General features: G+C 40.2%; 1 protein-coding gene across 1 annotated transcript; it reads left to right on the top strand.

The window, feature by feature from the left end:
- The first annotated feature begins 287 nt into the window (after nt 1–287).
- Nucleotides 288–12,376, top strand: NGF (nerve growth factor). Its single transcript, XM_044676001.1, has 2 exons — nt 288–377; nt 11,490–12,376. The coding sequence occupies exon 2, from the start codon at nt 11,502–11,504 to the stop codon at nt 12,216–12,218; it is 717 nt and encodes a 238-aa protein (XP_044531936.1). The 5' UTR covers nt 288–377; nt 11,490–11,501; the 3' UTR covers nt 12,219–12,376.
- The last annotated feature ends 3,065 nt before the right edge of the window (nt 12,377–15,441 follow it).

Below are 15,441 nucleotides of genomic sequence, written 5' to 3'. Positions count from 1 at the left end.
GAATGGATAGAGTTTTGGGGAGCAAAGCACCAATTGTTCCTTCTTCTCTCTTCTACCCATACTCCTCCCCAGGAAAAAAATAAAAAGTTCTAGGTAATATCACAAGCCACTAGGTAAATGTCCAATTGTCCTTTGAGGGTAATCTAACCTTATTTGGGTCTTTGAGAATACTAGGAATTCCTACTTCTGATTCTGATGAAATTTCATTTCTGATATGGATGCTCTTCCTCCCATAGAGTCCTGGACTGTGGCTCCATTGGCCCTTGGCTGTGCAGTCTGGGGGGGCTGGATGGCATGCTGGACCCAAACGCAGCTCAGCGTCTGGACCCAATAAAAGCTTTCCCCGTGGAGCAGCTTTCTGTCCAGGCCACACTGAGGTAAGAGCTCATGGGATCATCCAAAACACCACCAGCATCTTGCATTGCAGGGAAGACACCCAGAAGGAGACTGGTTAGCTGTGAAATGAGCCTCAGGCTGAGGAAAAGGAACGTTTCTGAGCTCAAATGCTGTTCAACATGGGCCTAGATTATGAATTGGATGTAAGAGATCACATTTGTGTTAATGAGCACATGCACATGGAGAAATCTCCAAAACTGTCTGGGAGAAGACTTCCTCCTGGCCACATCTCTCAGCATCACAAGGGTGCTGAGCCATCCAGCTTCAAACTTTCAGCCCACAGGCCTAGTGTCTGAATTCAGGGCTTTTGTTCTTAAACAGCCCAATTGCATCAGTCTCATTCATTCAAAGCCAACCTTGGCAGGTGGAAAGGATTTACTTGGCTCATTTGAGATCCTTAGCTTTATGTCACCTAGAACCAACCCTCCCACCAAGATTGCCCTTCACCCATCTCCAGATTTATGTCTTATAGACTGAAATCATGGATTCTTCATCCATTAATTCAGTGAACACATATGTGTTCTGGGGAGGACCAATAGAGTGGGAACTGCCCAAGAACATACAAACTGGGCATTTGTGACACCCGTACTGAATTCCCAGGCATTTAAATGCTCTTCTCAGAAAGTATTTGGGCTACGTTTGTATTGGGCACAAAAGTTGGATGTAAACAGAAAAAAAGTTAGGAAATAGCTAAGTATCTTTTAACTATTTGTTTATGTGGTGGCATCACGGGGACAAAATACACAGAATATTTGGTTGAGTTTTCATTCAGCTATCAGAGGCTAGGTAGACACACTCTTACTCTGTCAGTTTCTAGGTTTTTAAATAGGAGTACTGAATTAGGGAATTTTGAAGAGAAAGAAAGAAAGAAAGAAAGAAAGAAAGAAAGAAAGAAAGAAAGAAAGAAAGAAAGAAANAGAAAGAAAGAAAGAAAGAAAGAAAGAAAGAAAGAAAGAAAGAAAGAGAGAGAGAGAGAGAGAGAGAGAGAGAGAGAGAAAGAAAGAGAGAGAGAAAGAGAAAGAAAGAAAAAAAGAAAGAAAGAAAGAAAGAGAAAAAGAAAGAAAGAAAAGAAGGAGAAGAAAGATTTTAAAAGTGATTTAAACCTTTCTAAAAATACAGAGAGAAAGCAAGACAGATAAAGAAGAAAAGGAAGAAGAGATAGGAGGAAGAGGAAGGGGAAGAAAAACTTGCATTTAACAGCAAGAATTTCATCTCCCTCTAACACTTAATCTTTATGGTTTTTTAGTCCAATCTGTGGTCTGAGAATCACTATTATAGTTCTTGGTTCCTATCTTCTTTTAGCAGAAATTCTTACTCCCGTCTACAATTCCCTCCCATTAAGCATCCTTGCCAAGTCCTCTGGTGCCATTAGTTCCACAAGCCCTGTACAAATATGTGGGCCAGTTGCCTAGTTCCATCCAGCTGTTGCATGACCTAGTCAGGTAAGGTAGATTTTGGACATGATTCTATAGCAGGATAAAATTTTTTTTGGCCAAGGCTTTTTGAGCAGGTAAATGATTGGAGTGTGCTGATTAAACTGACCAGTCAGCTGCAAAGCTAGGGAGATGGTGCCTCTTCCAGACAGAATAATGGGGAGATGATCTAAGGAGCTAGGACCAGGCCACTGGGGCATTCTGACCTGCCTCTTCATTTTGGGTCATTTTTCTTCCATCCCAGGGTGGGTCAAGGTAAACAAAATGCTTAATTTATAGGAGCATAGCTTTAGAACTAGAAGAAGCATCAGTAGATATCTTTTCCAACCTTCTCATTATCCAGATGAAGAAACCAAGGTCCTCTTTTGTCCAATGTCTCAAAGATAGTAAATACTAGAGATAGGATTTGAAACTAGATCTCCTGACTCCAGAGTCAATGATGATTGTAGTCATTCATCCAAGCTGCTTCTCTCACAGCTAGGCCTTGGTAGGCCCCAGGTTGATGGATGGAGCAGGTGACCAGTGATCATTGGTGCATCATTTTATTTTGCTTTAAATAAGCAAACAAACAAATATGATTCCTTCCATTGTTTACCACCAACCACGGAGAGAATGTTTCTTTTTCAACCATGACTTCTGAATAATATCTCTGGAATAAAGAGCACAGACTTCTTTTTTTAAAGAATTTTTTGTAGTTGTGCAGAAAAAAGAGATAAGGGATATCAAATGGACAATGTCTCTATCCCAAGAAAACTTTTTCCTATCCCAACTTTTAACATAAGAAGTAAAAAACCAGTCTCTCTTCCTTCTGGCTTCCTCCATGTGAGAAAAATACTCGAGACATTTCAAATGTTAGTCAGAAATGCCTAACTTCATACAGGTTTTCTGTTATGGTTGGATGTCATCAAACTCTAAATTTTAGCATGTCTACAAATTCAGGATTATCTTTTTTTTACATTAAATTATAGGTAATTACATATATTATTATATATTATATTTATAATGTTCTCTGAATATGAAATTTGAATTATATCTATTTTCTGGTGTCTTATTTAAAGCCCCAAATGGATGTGTTATAAACATGTAGAGGGGGCAGCTGGGAAGCTCAGTGGATTGAGAGCCAGGCCTAGAGATGGGAGGTCCTAGGTTCCAATCTGGCCTCAGACACTTCCCAGCTGTGTGACCCTGGGCAAGTCACTTAACCCTCATTGCCTAGCCCTTATCACTCTTCTGCCTTAGAGCCAATACACAGTATTGATTCCAAGATGGAAGGTAAGGGCTTTAAATAAAGAAACAAGCAAAGGAAGGAAGGAAGGAAGGAAGGAAGGAAGGAAGGAAGGAAGGAACAAATAGGTAAATGAATGAATGAATTGCTGAATAAACAAATAAATAAATAAACAGACAGACAGACAGACAGATAAATAGCTAGATAGATAGCTAAAAAAATAAACAAATAAACACATAGAAATAGGAAGTCAGGATCTAGTATATAATATTAAGCACTTCTAACTATGTGTAGATATCTTCAATAAAGACTTAAAAACCTAGACTGTAGAGTAGAGTGCTGGCAAGTCAATGGCTGTTTATGACAGAGAGATCATAGAATCATAGATCTGGCATTAGAAGGGACCTTCTCAATTGCCAAGTACAATGNTCTTTCTTTTCTTCCTTCCTTCCTTCCTTCCTTTCTTTCTTTCTTTCTTTCTTTCATTCTTTCTTTCATTCTTTCTTTCCCTCTTCTCTCCCTCTTTCCCTCCTTCCTTCCTCTATATCACTTCCTAGAGGTTGTTCCAGTTCACATGGAATTCCTCCAGTTCGTTATTCCTTTCAGCACAATAGTATTCCATCACCAACAGATACCACAATTTGTTCAGCCATTGCAAAGAGCCTGCTCTTCCCTTGGTTGGGTCTCTGGAGGTGGAACGGCAATAGAAGCAGTCTTATCCCCATTCCACACAAAAACCATTCAAATACTTGAAAACAGTCACCTAGACATGTATTGTTACTGTTTAACAACCCGCTCCTGGGATAGGGGAGAGAAATTGTGTGTATAAACACACAACTTTAATCAGCATTATTAGTATTTTGTCCATCACTTTCTTAAGCCTAGACAATCAACAAAACAATAAACCTACTCTCAATTTATAGTGTTTGGGGATTTCATGGTGTCAAGTCCCACACACTGAAAACTTAACAAGCACATTTCTGAAGTCACCCCATCCTAAGACCTTCCTCCAAACTGTACTTCATATAGTAGGAATTCAGTTCCTTCACCATCTCAGTTCTTTGAGAAAGTCTTAATTTGGTCCCCATGTATTTATTTTGTTGTATCCACAAGCTTGGATGGTGGAAAATTACATACTAATTACATACAAATTGTGTATTACATTAACATAACATGATTTGTTTCCTTTGTAATGCTGTGTTTCATTTTGTATATTTAAAAACTATTTTCAAGACGGGGTTCCTCAGCTTCACCAAACTGCTGAAGGGATCTCTGATAAAAAAAAAAAGATTCGTAACCCCCTCCCTCTGATGCTGTCCCCTTTGCCAATGTCTTTTTTTTTTTAAGGAGAGAACTGAACACTGTACTCCAGACAGTGCTCCAGTATCAAAGCCAAATCAGACTTGTTTGAAGAATGATAATGGAGAAGGAAAAGGACAACTGGTTGGAATGTTGTTTTCCCAAAAATCTGCCCAAGTTACCCAAGATAAGAATCTGTGTCTTGCACAGAATGTGTATACACACTGGGGCATTCACTGTCCTATTTGCAGACATCATGGCCCCATCTGACAATCTCCCCACCCCATTCCATTTTGCCCCTGGTTACATTATTTTGTGCCCACCACAGGTGTTTCTAGGACATTCTTATTACAAAATTATTATTTGCATCCCTGATGAAATCTGGAGGTAATCAGATTATGACCAAAAAGAAATTAGGCAATGATTTACTCTAGTCCCTAAACTCATCTCCAATTCTTTGATATATTTCAAGGGCACCTACCAACTTGCATGGTCCTATGCCAGTCTTTGTGAGATGGCTTTGAAATCAGACGTCTGGGGTTTAAATTTTGCCTCTGTTATTTCTACTTGTGTGACCTGGGAATCTGACACTTAATCTTAATCTTTCTAGCCTCAGATTCCTTATGGTAAATGGAGGGATTGAACTAAATGGCCTCCAAGGCCCCTTTTAGCTCAAAATTTGTAATCTGGTGAATAACACATGGTCCCTACATATTTTACTAGGGAAGAGAGGGTGTAATAAGAGAAACCTATCATCATGACCATAAAAATTAAAGATCTCTAATTTCATGAATGCAAATGCATATCCTGCAGACAGTTTGCACCCCACCCCCATGCCCTTAGGAGATGATCTTCATGAGTTGCTGTAGCAAAAATAAAAAAAGCCTATCATGCAATGACCAGGTCCCTGGGGATGAGTCTTTCTGGACTTAGCGAGCTAGCCCTTGGATCGTAGACATACAGTCTGTTCCTGGGCACAAACCCAACACCTTTCAAGCTTGGTAGGAACTACTGGAATTTGCTATTCACTGGCACAGCCCCTAAGCTCCCAGGGTCACCTCCACTCCTAAGAGCAAAGCATCAGAAGGAATTCAATGAAGGTGATATATAATAGGTGTCATAGAAGATGGAATGGCAGACATGACATCAAGAAATTGTTGTTCAGTTGTTTTCAGTCAAGTCCAACTCTTCATACACCATTTAAAGTTTTCTTGGCAAAGATACTGAACTGGTCTTCCAGCTCATTTTACAGATGAAGAAATTGAGGCAAAGAAAGTGAAGTGACATGTCCAGGGTCAGACAGCTAATAAGTGTCTGAGATCAGATTTGAACTCAGGAAAATGAATCTTTCTGATTCCAAGCCCAGTGCTCTATCTACTGTGCCACCTAACTGCCCAAAGTTAGGAAGATCTGAGTTCAAATACTACCTCAAAGACGTACTTGGTATGCAATCCAGAGTAAGTTACTTATACTTTCTCCATCTCCGTTTCTTTATCTGTAAGACGGGGTAATAGATAATAGCACCTAACTTCCAGGGTTTTCATGAGGATTGAATAAGATAACATATATGAAGAATTTTGCAAAGTGATATATAAATCCTAGCTATTATTATTGTTATTAGATGTCATAAGATAAGTGCATTTATGTGATATTTTCAGGTTTACAAAATGACTTCCTCACAACAGTCTCAGGAGGCACTTGGGGAAAGTGTTACGTGTGAGAAAAATGTGAATCAGAAGGATGCTATTTTTTTCCAAACTCTTATCTTCCATCTTAGAATATATACTGTGTATTGTTTCTAAGGCAGAAGAGCAGTAAGGACTAGGCAATGAGGTTGAAGTGATTTGCCCAGGGTCACATAGCTAGGGAGTGTCTGAGACCAGATTTGAACCCAGGAACTCTCCCATAGTCACAAAGCTAATAAAAAAAAACTGGAATATAAGAAAAAAGTTGAATCCTGAAGGGGAAATTCAGCATCCTGACATTTTAATATACGATTTGATACATTAAAAAGTCTTATTGATAACTAAAAGCCAATGAACTGAACTGGGTCAGGAGGATGTAAAGAAACAAGGAATGGAATGGAAGCCAGTGGATTCCAGGGAGATTTTCTCATGCCATTCCCATCCCAGAGCTAAGAGATAAGTCCTCTTCCTTCATGGGTCAACTTCTTTATGGAGGGTGTGATAAAGAATGTCCTATTGGGTTTGAGCCCTGAGGGAGAAGGCAGAAACCTAGGTTTTTGAGTGAAATGAGAAGAGGCTGAGTGGTCAGAGGGGACAGGGGTAGTTGAGCAGGAGAAGTGTGCCCAGCAGCACCCAGAAGAACAAGGACCCAGGGTTTATCTGAGTCTGTTTTGTCTCTATAGCATCTGCTCCCTCCACAGGAAGCCTTGGAGCTCAGCTGGTATGTCTATCTCTAGGATTGGTTAATTTTCCCAATAAGAAGCTCACAACCACTCTGAATGCAGCAGGATGTTTGCTCTGGGCAGAAAAGGGAGTGAATCACATCCTTTCTTTGTCACTGATAAATGGAGAGAGTTACTGACTTGTGAAGGGCAGGGTAGTTCAGTGGAAAGAACACTAGGGGATCTGAACCGTCTCTCAGGCTCTGACACTCATTCTATCTGGGCATAACTCTAAGCAAGTTACTTAATTTCTCCATGTATCAGCTCCTTCATCTTTCAAACAGGAGTAATAACCACTTGACTTTCCTACCAACCAGGCAGGTAGGATTGGTTGATGTCAGTTTTGTTGTAAGGAGGATTCCCTTGTCAGGTATGAGATGAAGAGGATGGTTTTGAAGGTCCCTTCTAACCCAGTTTCTGCAACTCTAATCAAGAAAATCAATGTGAAAAGAGTTAAGAGCACTTATAAGACTAATTTAGAGGGAGAGGACCTCTGATAATCTCTTCTCTGTTATTTACTACCTATCTGGCTTTGACCAAGTCATTCATTCTCTGTAGTCCTCAGTTTCCACACTTGTAAAAAGGAGAATACTGAATTTGAATAGCCTCTAATATCTGTTCCATCTCTGAATCTGTGAGCCTGTCTCTGAGCTGGGTTTAGATTGGTTCTGATGGATTGAACTTGAGACTGTATAGTCCAAGAAGATGGTTATGACAGAGATAGAAACTGATTCTTGGGATGTGGACCAAGCACTCTGAAGAAGGGGGTATGTATCTCTGAAGCTGATGGTTACTTCAGCTCTGCAATCTAGCACACAGTTTTATCTCAGGGCTTTTTAACCTGTGCTCCATGTATAGATTTCAGGGGCAAAGTGAGTCTATAAACTTGCACACAACTTTATTTTCACTAGCCTCTAACTAATGTTTATGAATGCAGGGAATAAATTATCCTCCCAAGGACTTATGAGAAAGAACGCTAACCACATCCAGAGAAAGAACCGTGGAAGTAGAAACACAGAAGAAAAACCACTGCTTGATCACATGAGTCAGTGGGGATATGATTGGGGATGTAGACTCTAAACGATCACCCTAGTGCAAATATCAATAATATGGAAATAAGTCTTGATCAGTGACACATGAAAAACCCAGTGGAATTGATCATTGGCTATGGGAGAGGGATGGGAAGAGGGGAGAGAAAGAACATGAATCATGGAACCATGGAAATTTTTTCTTAATCAATAAAATTAAATGTAAAAAAAATTATCCTCCCAAGAAGAGGTCCATAAGGTTCACCAGACTGCTAGAAGAGTCCATGACCCCCCCTCAAAAAAAGATTAAGAACTCCTGCTCTATCCTGAGAGTGGCAGGTAGGAACACAGGACCCTTATAGCATTGAGGGTCAGAAATATGGATGGAACCAATGACCTCCCATGAGTGTTTCGGAGCCCTGGAGTAAAACAAGTCCAGGGACAGGACAGACAGTAAAAAGAGTCTTTGTCACATCCCCAGCTCCAGGCTGTGGGAAAATGCCAGGTTTCCTCCCTGAGGGTAAGGGGGCTGGCCCCATAAGACACACACATGTCTGCAGGGACCAGGCTTAGAAGGCAAGGCAAGTATGAGCTGCCTAGGACCAAATAGAAAAGAGGAGAACAATAAGAGACAGTTCTCAGGTTTGGTGGGTTTTTAAAAAGTAAATGCCACTAGAAAATTTCTCTCTCCACAACAGACAGGCATTCATTTTTTCATAAGGTGAGGAAGACCTATGATAGTGAAAGCTCAAAGCCTCCATTGAAGAGGTGGGAGAAGATGGAGGATGCAAGTTTCAAACGTTGCCCAAGAACACACAAGCCTTGTCCCAACTCTGGAAATGAATGCTCTTAATACAAACAGCTCAAATCCCAAATAACCCAATCTGGTGACTCTGGTTGTCTAAGAGCTTTTATGGTCTGTGGGAAGAGTGCTGGAAACACAGCCGACAAGCCACAGAAATGTCCCTGACTCCTCCGTCTGCGCTGACCACCAGTAGCATCCCTTGTTCCCAGCATGACCTACAGTAGACCTTGGGATGACCAAGAACTTAGGATATACAAGAATATGATGGCCTCCCCCAAGAGTTGGGGTAAATGCCTTGCTTTTTACATAATCCTGTACAGTTCACAAGCCTTTATTAAAAACCAACAATAAGAAAGGCACTATACGAGGCTCTAGGGAAACAAAAACAAGACCAAAAACAAGCTGGCCCTTGTACACAGAAAGACCCTGGTTTAAATGTTACCTCATGTAATCTGTTGTGAAGCTGGGCAAATCAATTCATGTCTCTGAGCCTCAGTTTCCTCATGTACTATTTGGGGGTACAGATAGCACCTATCTTACAGCTTGTGAGGATCAAATGAAGTAATGTTTACAAAGCTCTTTGCAATCTTTAAAGTATTGTTCAATGTCAACTGTCATTATTAGAAGTATATACAGGGGGGGCATTTAGGTGACTCAGTGAATAGAGAGCCAGGCCTGAAGATAGGGGGTCATGGGTTCCAAATTGACCTCAGATACCTCCTAACTGTGTGACCCTCGGCAAGTCACTTGACCCTCATTGCCTAGCCCTTTCTGCTTTTCTGACTTGAACCAATATTTAGTACTGATTCTATGGCAAGGATTTAATATATATTCATATATGTATATATGAAAAATATATATACATTACATATTGTAGAAGGGGTTCATAATCTGGGGTCCATGAACTTTTGGGGGGGCAACTATTTCTCTTTTTAAATTTAAATTTACTTATTTATTTTTTACATTCATCCCTCCCCTTCTCACACTAGATAAAGCATCATTTGACAAAAAAGATGTGCATATATAAAACTATGTCTTGCTTATTTCTATTTATCAGTTCCTTCTTTGGAAGTAGACAGACACAAGACATTCTTCAAACAATATTTATGTTGTTCCATATAATGTTTTTTGGTTCTACTCATTTCACTTCATAATTTCATGTTGCTTTTCTATGATTTTCCAAAATGAACCTGCTCATCATTTCTTGCAGAGCAGTAGTAATTCCATCACAATCATGCACACAACTTTAGCCATTCCCCAATTGATGAGCATCCCTTCAATTTCTAGTTCTTTGCCAATATAATTAATTTTCTTTGTGACCCCACTCATTTTATGCATTTAAAAGCATTATTCTGAGAAGACTGCCATAGATTTATCAGTCCATCAGAGGGGACCATAACAAAAACTTTTATAAATGACAAGTCTAGAGGCAGCCAAGTGGTGCAGTGGATACAGAACAGGACTTAAAATTAGGAAGATCTGAGTTTGAATCCTGCCTCAGACACTTACTAGCTGTGTGACCCTGGGCAAGTACTTACCTTCCCTGTGGTTCAGTTTCCTCTTCTGTAAAATGAGGGAAATAGTAACATAGGACTATGAAGATTGAAATAAAATGACTATCAGTGGAACTGTGACCTAACGTAGCCATTCTGGAGAGCAATATAGAAACTTGCCCAACTGGCCAAAAAATTATACATACTCTTTGACTCAGCAATACCACTACTGGGTCTGTAACTCAAGGAGATCAGAGATAAGGGGAAAGGACCTACTTGTCCAAAAATATTTTAACAACTCTTTTTATAGTGTCAAAGAATTAAAAACTGTCGGGGTGTCCATCAATTGAGGAATGGCTGAACAAGTTGCAATGGAATACTATTATAGCACCATAAGAAATGATGAATAGGATGAGTTCAGAAAAACCTGGGAAGACTTATATGAACTGATGCAAAGTGAAGTGAGCAGAACAAGAAGAACAAAATATACAGTAATAGAAATATTATGTGATGATCAGCTATGAATGACTAAACTATTATCGGCAAAACAAGGTTCTAAGATAACCCCAAGGGACTCATGATAAAAAAAAAATGCTTCCCCCAGTCAAAGAAGGAACTGTTGAGATCCAACTGCAGATCAGAGCATGACATCTTTCACTTTATTTGCTTTATGATATATTGTTATTTAGAAAATTAAAACAATTGACAAAACTTTACATGTGGCTAATGGGACCCATTGGCAAGAATCAATGCTAATTGTGAATATCCTGCTCTGCATTCATCCAAATCTGCCATCTATGTTTTTTGTAGTTGGAATTTACTTACGTAAAAAATAATAGGAATCTAATGTGTCTTCTGTCATGGTATAGGAAATATGGAAATATGTACTGCATGAAAACACTAGCATAACCCAGACCAGATTCTTTCCCACCTCAGAGAGGGAGGAAGGGAGGGAGAGAATTTGAATTGCAAAATGTCAGAAACCGATTGTCAAAAATTGTTTCTATGTATAATTGAAGAAATGAGAGAATATTTGTAAAGTACTTTGCAAACCTTAAAATACTCTATAAGTGTTAGTAGTTATTATTACTAGAGGGATCAGGAATGAATTTCCATAGGAGAAGGTATATAAAGTAAGCCTTGAAGGAAACAAGGAATTCTAAGACCTGGAGGTGAGAATGAAATCCATCCAAGATTTAGAATGTAATCTGTGCTGAGACATGGGGAAGGAGGCAGATAAAGTGGGGAGTTTGCCCTAGAAAAGGGCAAAGTTATAGATAGATCACTCCACAGGCTACTGAGACAACGTCCCTTTGGGGGAGGCGGCTCCTGATGCTTGTTGAAAAGGTAACTGGGGTCTCCAGGACCATCCATGTAAGAATCTCGCTTTTGTTCCATTCCAGGTGCACAGAGTGATGTCCATGTTGTTCTACGCTCTGATCACAGCTTTCTTGATCGGCATACAGGCAACACCCCAGACAGAAGACAATGGTTCAGCAGGGCACTCCATCCCCCAACCCCACCGGACTAAGCCCCCACACGACCCCAACACAGCTCCCCACACAACCCACAGCTCCCCAGCTGGGACAGTAGGCAGCAGGGCAGCCGAGCAGACTCTCAACATCACTGTGGACCCCAAGCTTTTTAAAAAGAGGCGACTGCGTTCACCCCGGGTGCTGTTCAGCACCCAGCCCCCACCTGTCATCGCGGATGCTCAGGACGTGGACTTTGCTGATGACAGTGCCCCCCTCAACCGGACTCACCGGGGCAAGCGGTCAGCCCACCCCGTCTTCCACCGGGGCGAGTTCTCGGTGTGTGACAGTGTCAGCGTGTGGGTCGGGGACAAGAACACCGCCACGGACATCAAGGGCAAGGAGGTGACGGTGCTCCCGGAGGTCAACATCAACAACAACGTCTTCAAACAGTATTTTTTCGAGACAAAGTGCAGGGACCCCAAACCCGTGTCCAGTGGGTGTCGAGGCATTGACTCCAAGCACTGGAACTCATACTGTACCACCACACACACCTTCGTCAAAGCCCTGACCATGGAGGGCAAGCAGGCTGCCTGGCGCTTCATCCGAATCGACACCGCTTGTGTGTGCGTGCTCAGCAGGAAGACCGGCAGACCCTGACCTGGACAGAGAGAGCCCTCGGCCCCCTGCCCTCCAGCACTCTCCTAGGCCCCTCCCTACCTCAGCCTGTAAATTATTTTAAATTATACGGTTTGCATGGTGTATTTATAGTTTATACAGTTAAAAAAAAACATTATTTATTAAACTTTTTGGAAACATCCTCTGTGTCAGTTGCTTCAATTACCACATTGTAGCCAATTCCCAGTTTTCCCTGAGTGAGTGAGTTATCACTGATTGACAGATTCTTCTGATTTTCTGTTTTCTAATCCTAAATGGCTGAGTAGATATAACACAGGGCTAGACCTAATTTGAGACACTTACTAGCTTATGACCCTGGGCAAGTCACTTAACTCTGTTTGTCTCAGTTTCTCCTCTGCCAAATGAGCTGGAAAAGGAAATGACAAACCACTCTAGTATCTTTGTCAAGAAAACCCCAAATAGGGCAGCTGGGTAGCTCAGTGGATTGAGAGCCAGGCCTAGAGAAAGGAGGTCCTGGGTTCAAATCTGACCTCAGACACTGCCCAGCTGTGTGACCCTAGGCAAATCACTTAACACCCATTGCCTAGCCCTTACCACTCTTCTGCCTTGGAGTCAATACACAGTATTGACTTCAAGACAGAAGGTAAGGGTTTAAAAAAATAGGGTCACGGAGAGTCACACAACTAAGACAACTAAAAGACAGCAATCCTGAATTTGCTTTTTCAATAAATGTCCAAACCACTCCCTCTCCCCCTGTTAGCCATTAGGAACACAGAGAATGTAAAATAACTTCAGTTATCAGCTTCAGAAAGTTATAATTAGGAAGAAAAATCTATATTCACTCTTGTGATTCCTATAAAAATCAAATAACCTGAGGTTTTTGCATTCTCACGCTTGCAAAGCTATAAGATACATAATTGCGACTTTACTATAGTATGTCTGAATGTCTGTGTAGCTTATAGGAAGACAGCACTCTCCCGGGTGCTGAAAAGATAGTCAGAGGTCAGGAGAAGAGAAAGGTTTCTGTTCCTAAGAATCACAGATTTTTTTTTTTACCAATTACATGTAATAATGAATTTCCATATAAATTTCCTAAGGTTAGATGATCCAAATTGGCTCCTTCCTTCTCCTCTCCCAGAACTGACAAGCAATTCAATCTGTATCATCACACAAAACATATTTCCATATTGTTCATTTACCCCAAAACACAAACCCAGATAAACAAGTGGAAAATTGCATGCTTTGATCTGCATCCATCTGATTCCAACAGTTCTTTCCCTGGAGGTGGAGAGCATTCTTTGTCATAAGTCCTTCAGAATTGTTCTGGATCATAGTACTGAGGATAGTAGCTAAACCAATCACATTTGATCATTCCACAATATTTCTGTAACTGTGTAGGATGTTTTCCTGGAAGAATCACAGATTTAACAGTGAAAGGGATCTTGGTGATCAACTGGGTTGGTGATAATCAAACTCAAATAGAAATAGGAACTCCTAAATTATACATAAAAATCCTTGCATCCAATCTAATGACTTAGAAAACCATATCTTAAAGTTATATTCAATTATATTTTTGTTTATTTCATTAATCATTTTCTAATTACATTTTCATCTTATTTGAGCTACAGTCAGAGAGTGTTCACCATCTCAACTGTAAGCCAACTCTTTCATTTTGCAGACAAGTAAACTAAGGTCTAGGTAGATTAAATTAATTTTTCAAGCACACACAAATACACACACACACACACTCCCTAGTAGGTAACAGATGTAGGATTAAACCCACATTCACTGATTCCAAATCCAATCCTTTTTCCACTAAACCACGCTTCCAAGGAATGTACAACCTACTTAAAAGAGAGAAATTTAAGAGACAACTAATGGGAGAGGAGATGTTGTTCATCCTTCATTTTTGAAGAAGACCAATGGTATCACAAAGTGATGTTTTGACTCATGCACGAATTGGATTTAAGTGAGGCAAAGTTGCACTCTTCCAGGGGCATGGGAGAGGAGAGGAGAGAGGAGAAGGGGTAAAAGAAGGCAGAATAATTTAGTTTTTGCTGACAAGCTGCCCAAACATGAAAGTAACCACCCTCCATCAGATTAGATTTGTCACGTTAGAAAATAATAATAATAATAATGTAGCTTTTTATTTATAGGGTTTTCAGGTTACAAAGTGCTTTACATAAATTACCTCAGTTGATCTGAGGTCATGGTAAAGTTGCCTTTATTATTATAATGACTTGTCTTTGGTTCTCAACCTATTCTCTGGTGACTTCTTATGAAATTTCAGATCCAACAAAAACCATTTGACCTTAAAAAGTCTTCTTACCTATAAAAATCTATCAAAATTCACCCTCTCTGAAAGTCCTTACAAATATCCCAGTCTTCCAGCAGTTACTGTCTTGTCACCAAAAGATCATCCCTGTAACGGTAATAACATAAGTTCTTTGGAGACTCAATGGGCATACAATAAAACAAGATATTTGAGCTAGTTTCTCTCATTGAAGAGAGACAATAAGTAACAAAAAAAATGGCAATAGGCTCTGCTTCTGTTTAGAAGACGGAGAGCAGACCCTGAGAAAAGGAAGGAAAATGAGAAGGGAAGAAAAAAGAGGAAACTCATCCCGAGATGAGCCAAGGGGCTCTCTGTTGTCCCCCCAATAAATTCAAAGTTTTTATCCCCTTCCCATTTTTTTCAGATCAAACTAATCCCTTACATGTGTAATGTATAACAGATGAGCAAAATGTTTTCATACTCATCGTCTCATTTTACAGACCCAGAAAAGATCTGAAATTTCATAAGGTTAACTCCTTCCATGAATCTCCAATGCACCAGTAACTTAGGAGATAAACTCTGTGAGGCTGCTACAAACACCTAGACATAAAAGTGACTTACTCAGGGTCACACAGCTAGCATCTGACTAGGTTTAGAGCTCAAAAGTCAGAATTGGCTATTATTTCATTATTAAGCCTCTCTTTATTCTTTGCACAATTCATTGAGGTAGCAGGGTCAGGTATTACTATCCTAGTTTCCAAATGGGAAAACCAAGAAAGTCCCAAGTAACTTTTTTTTGTCCCAAGTAACACAACTATCAATTCCCCTGTTTATGTTAGGGAAAAGCCATTGCAAAAAAATCAAGAAAATAAGGCAGAGTTTTCTTTGCTCTTTTTGCTTAAAAAATAAAGAAAACAGGAGAGACAAGAGTAAGGATGAGAATTCAGGGCTCCAGATACTTTATCTGGG

This window comes from Gracilinanus agilis, chromosome 4 (assembly GCF_016433145.1).
Source record: "Gracilinanus agilis isolate LMUSP501 chromosome 4, AgileGrace, whole genome shotgun sequence".
NCBI classification, from domain to species: domain Eukaryota; kingdom Metazoa; phylum Chordata; class Mammalia; order Didelphimorphia; family Didelphidae; genus Gracilinanus; species Gracilinanus agilis.
Note: the sequence above shows the minus strand (reverse complement) of the source record. Positions and strands in the feature narration are given on the sequence as shown.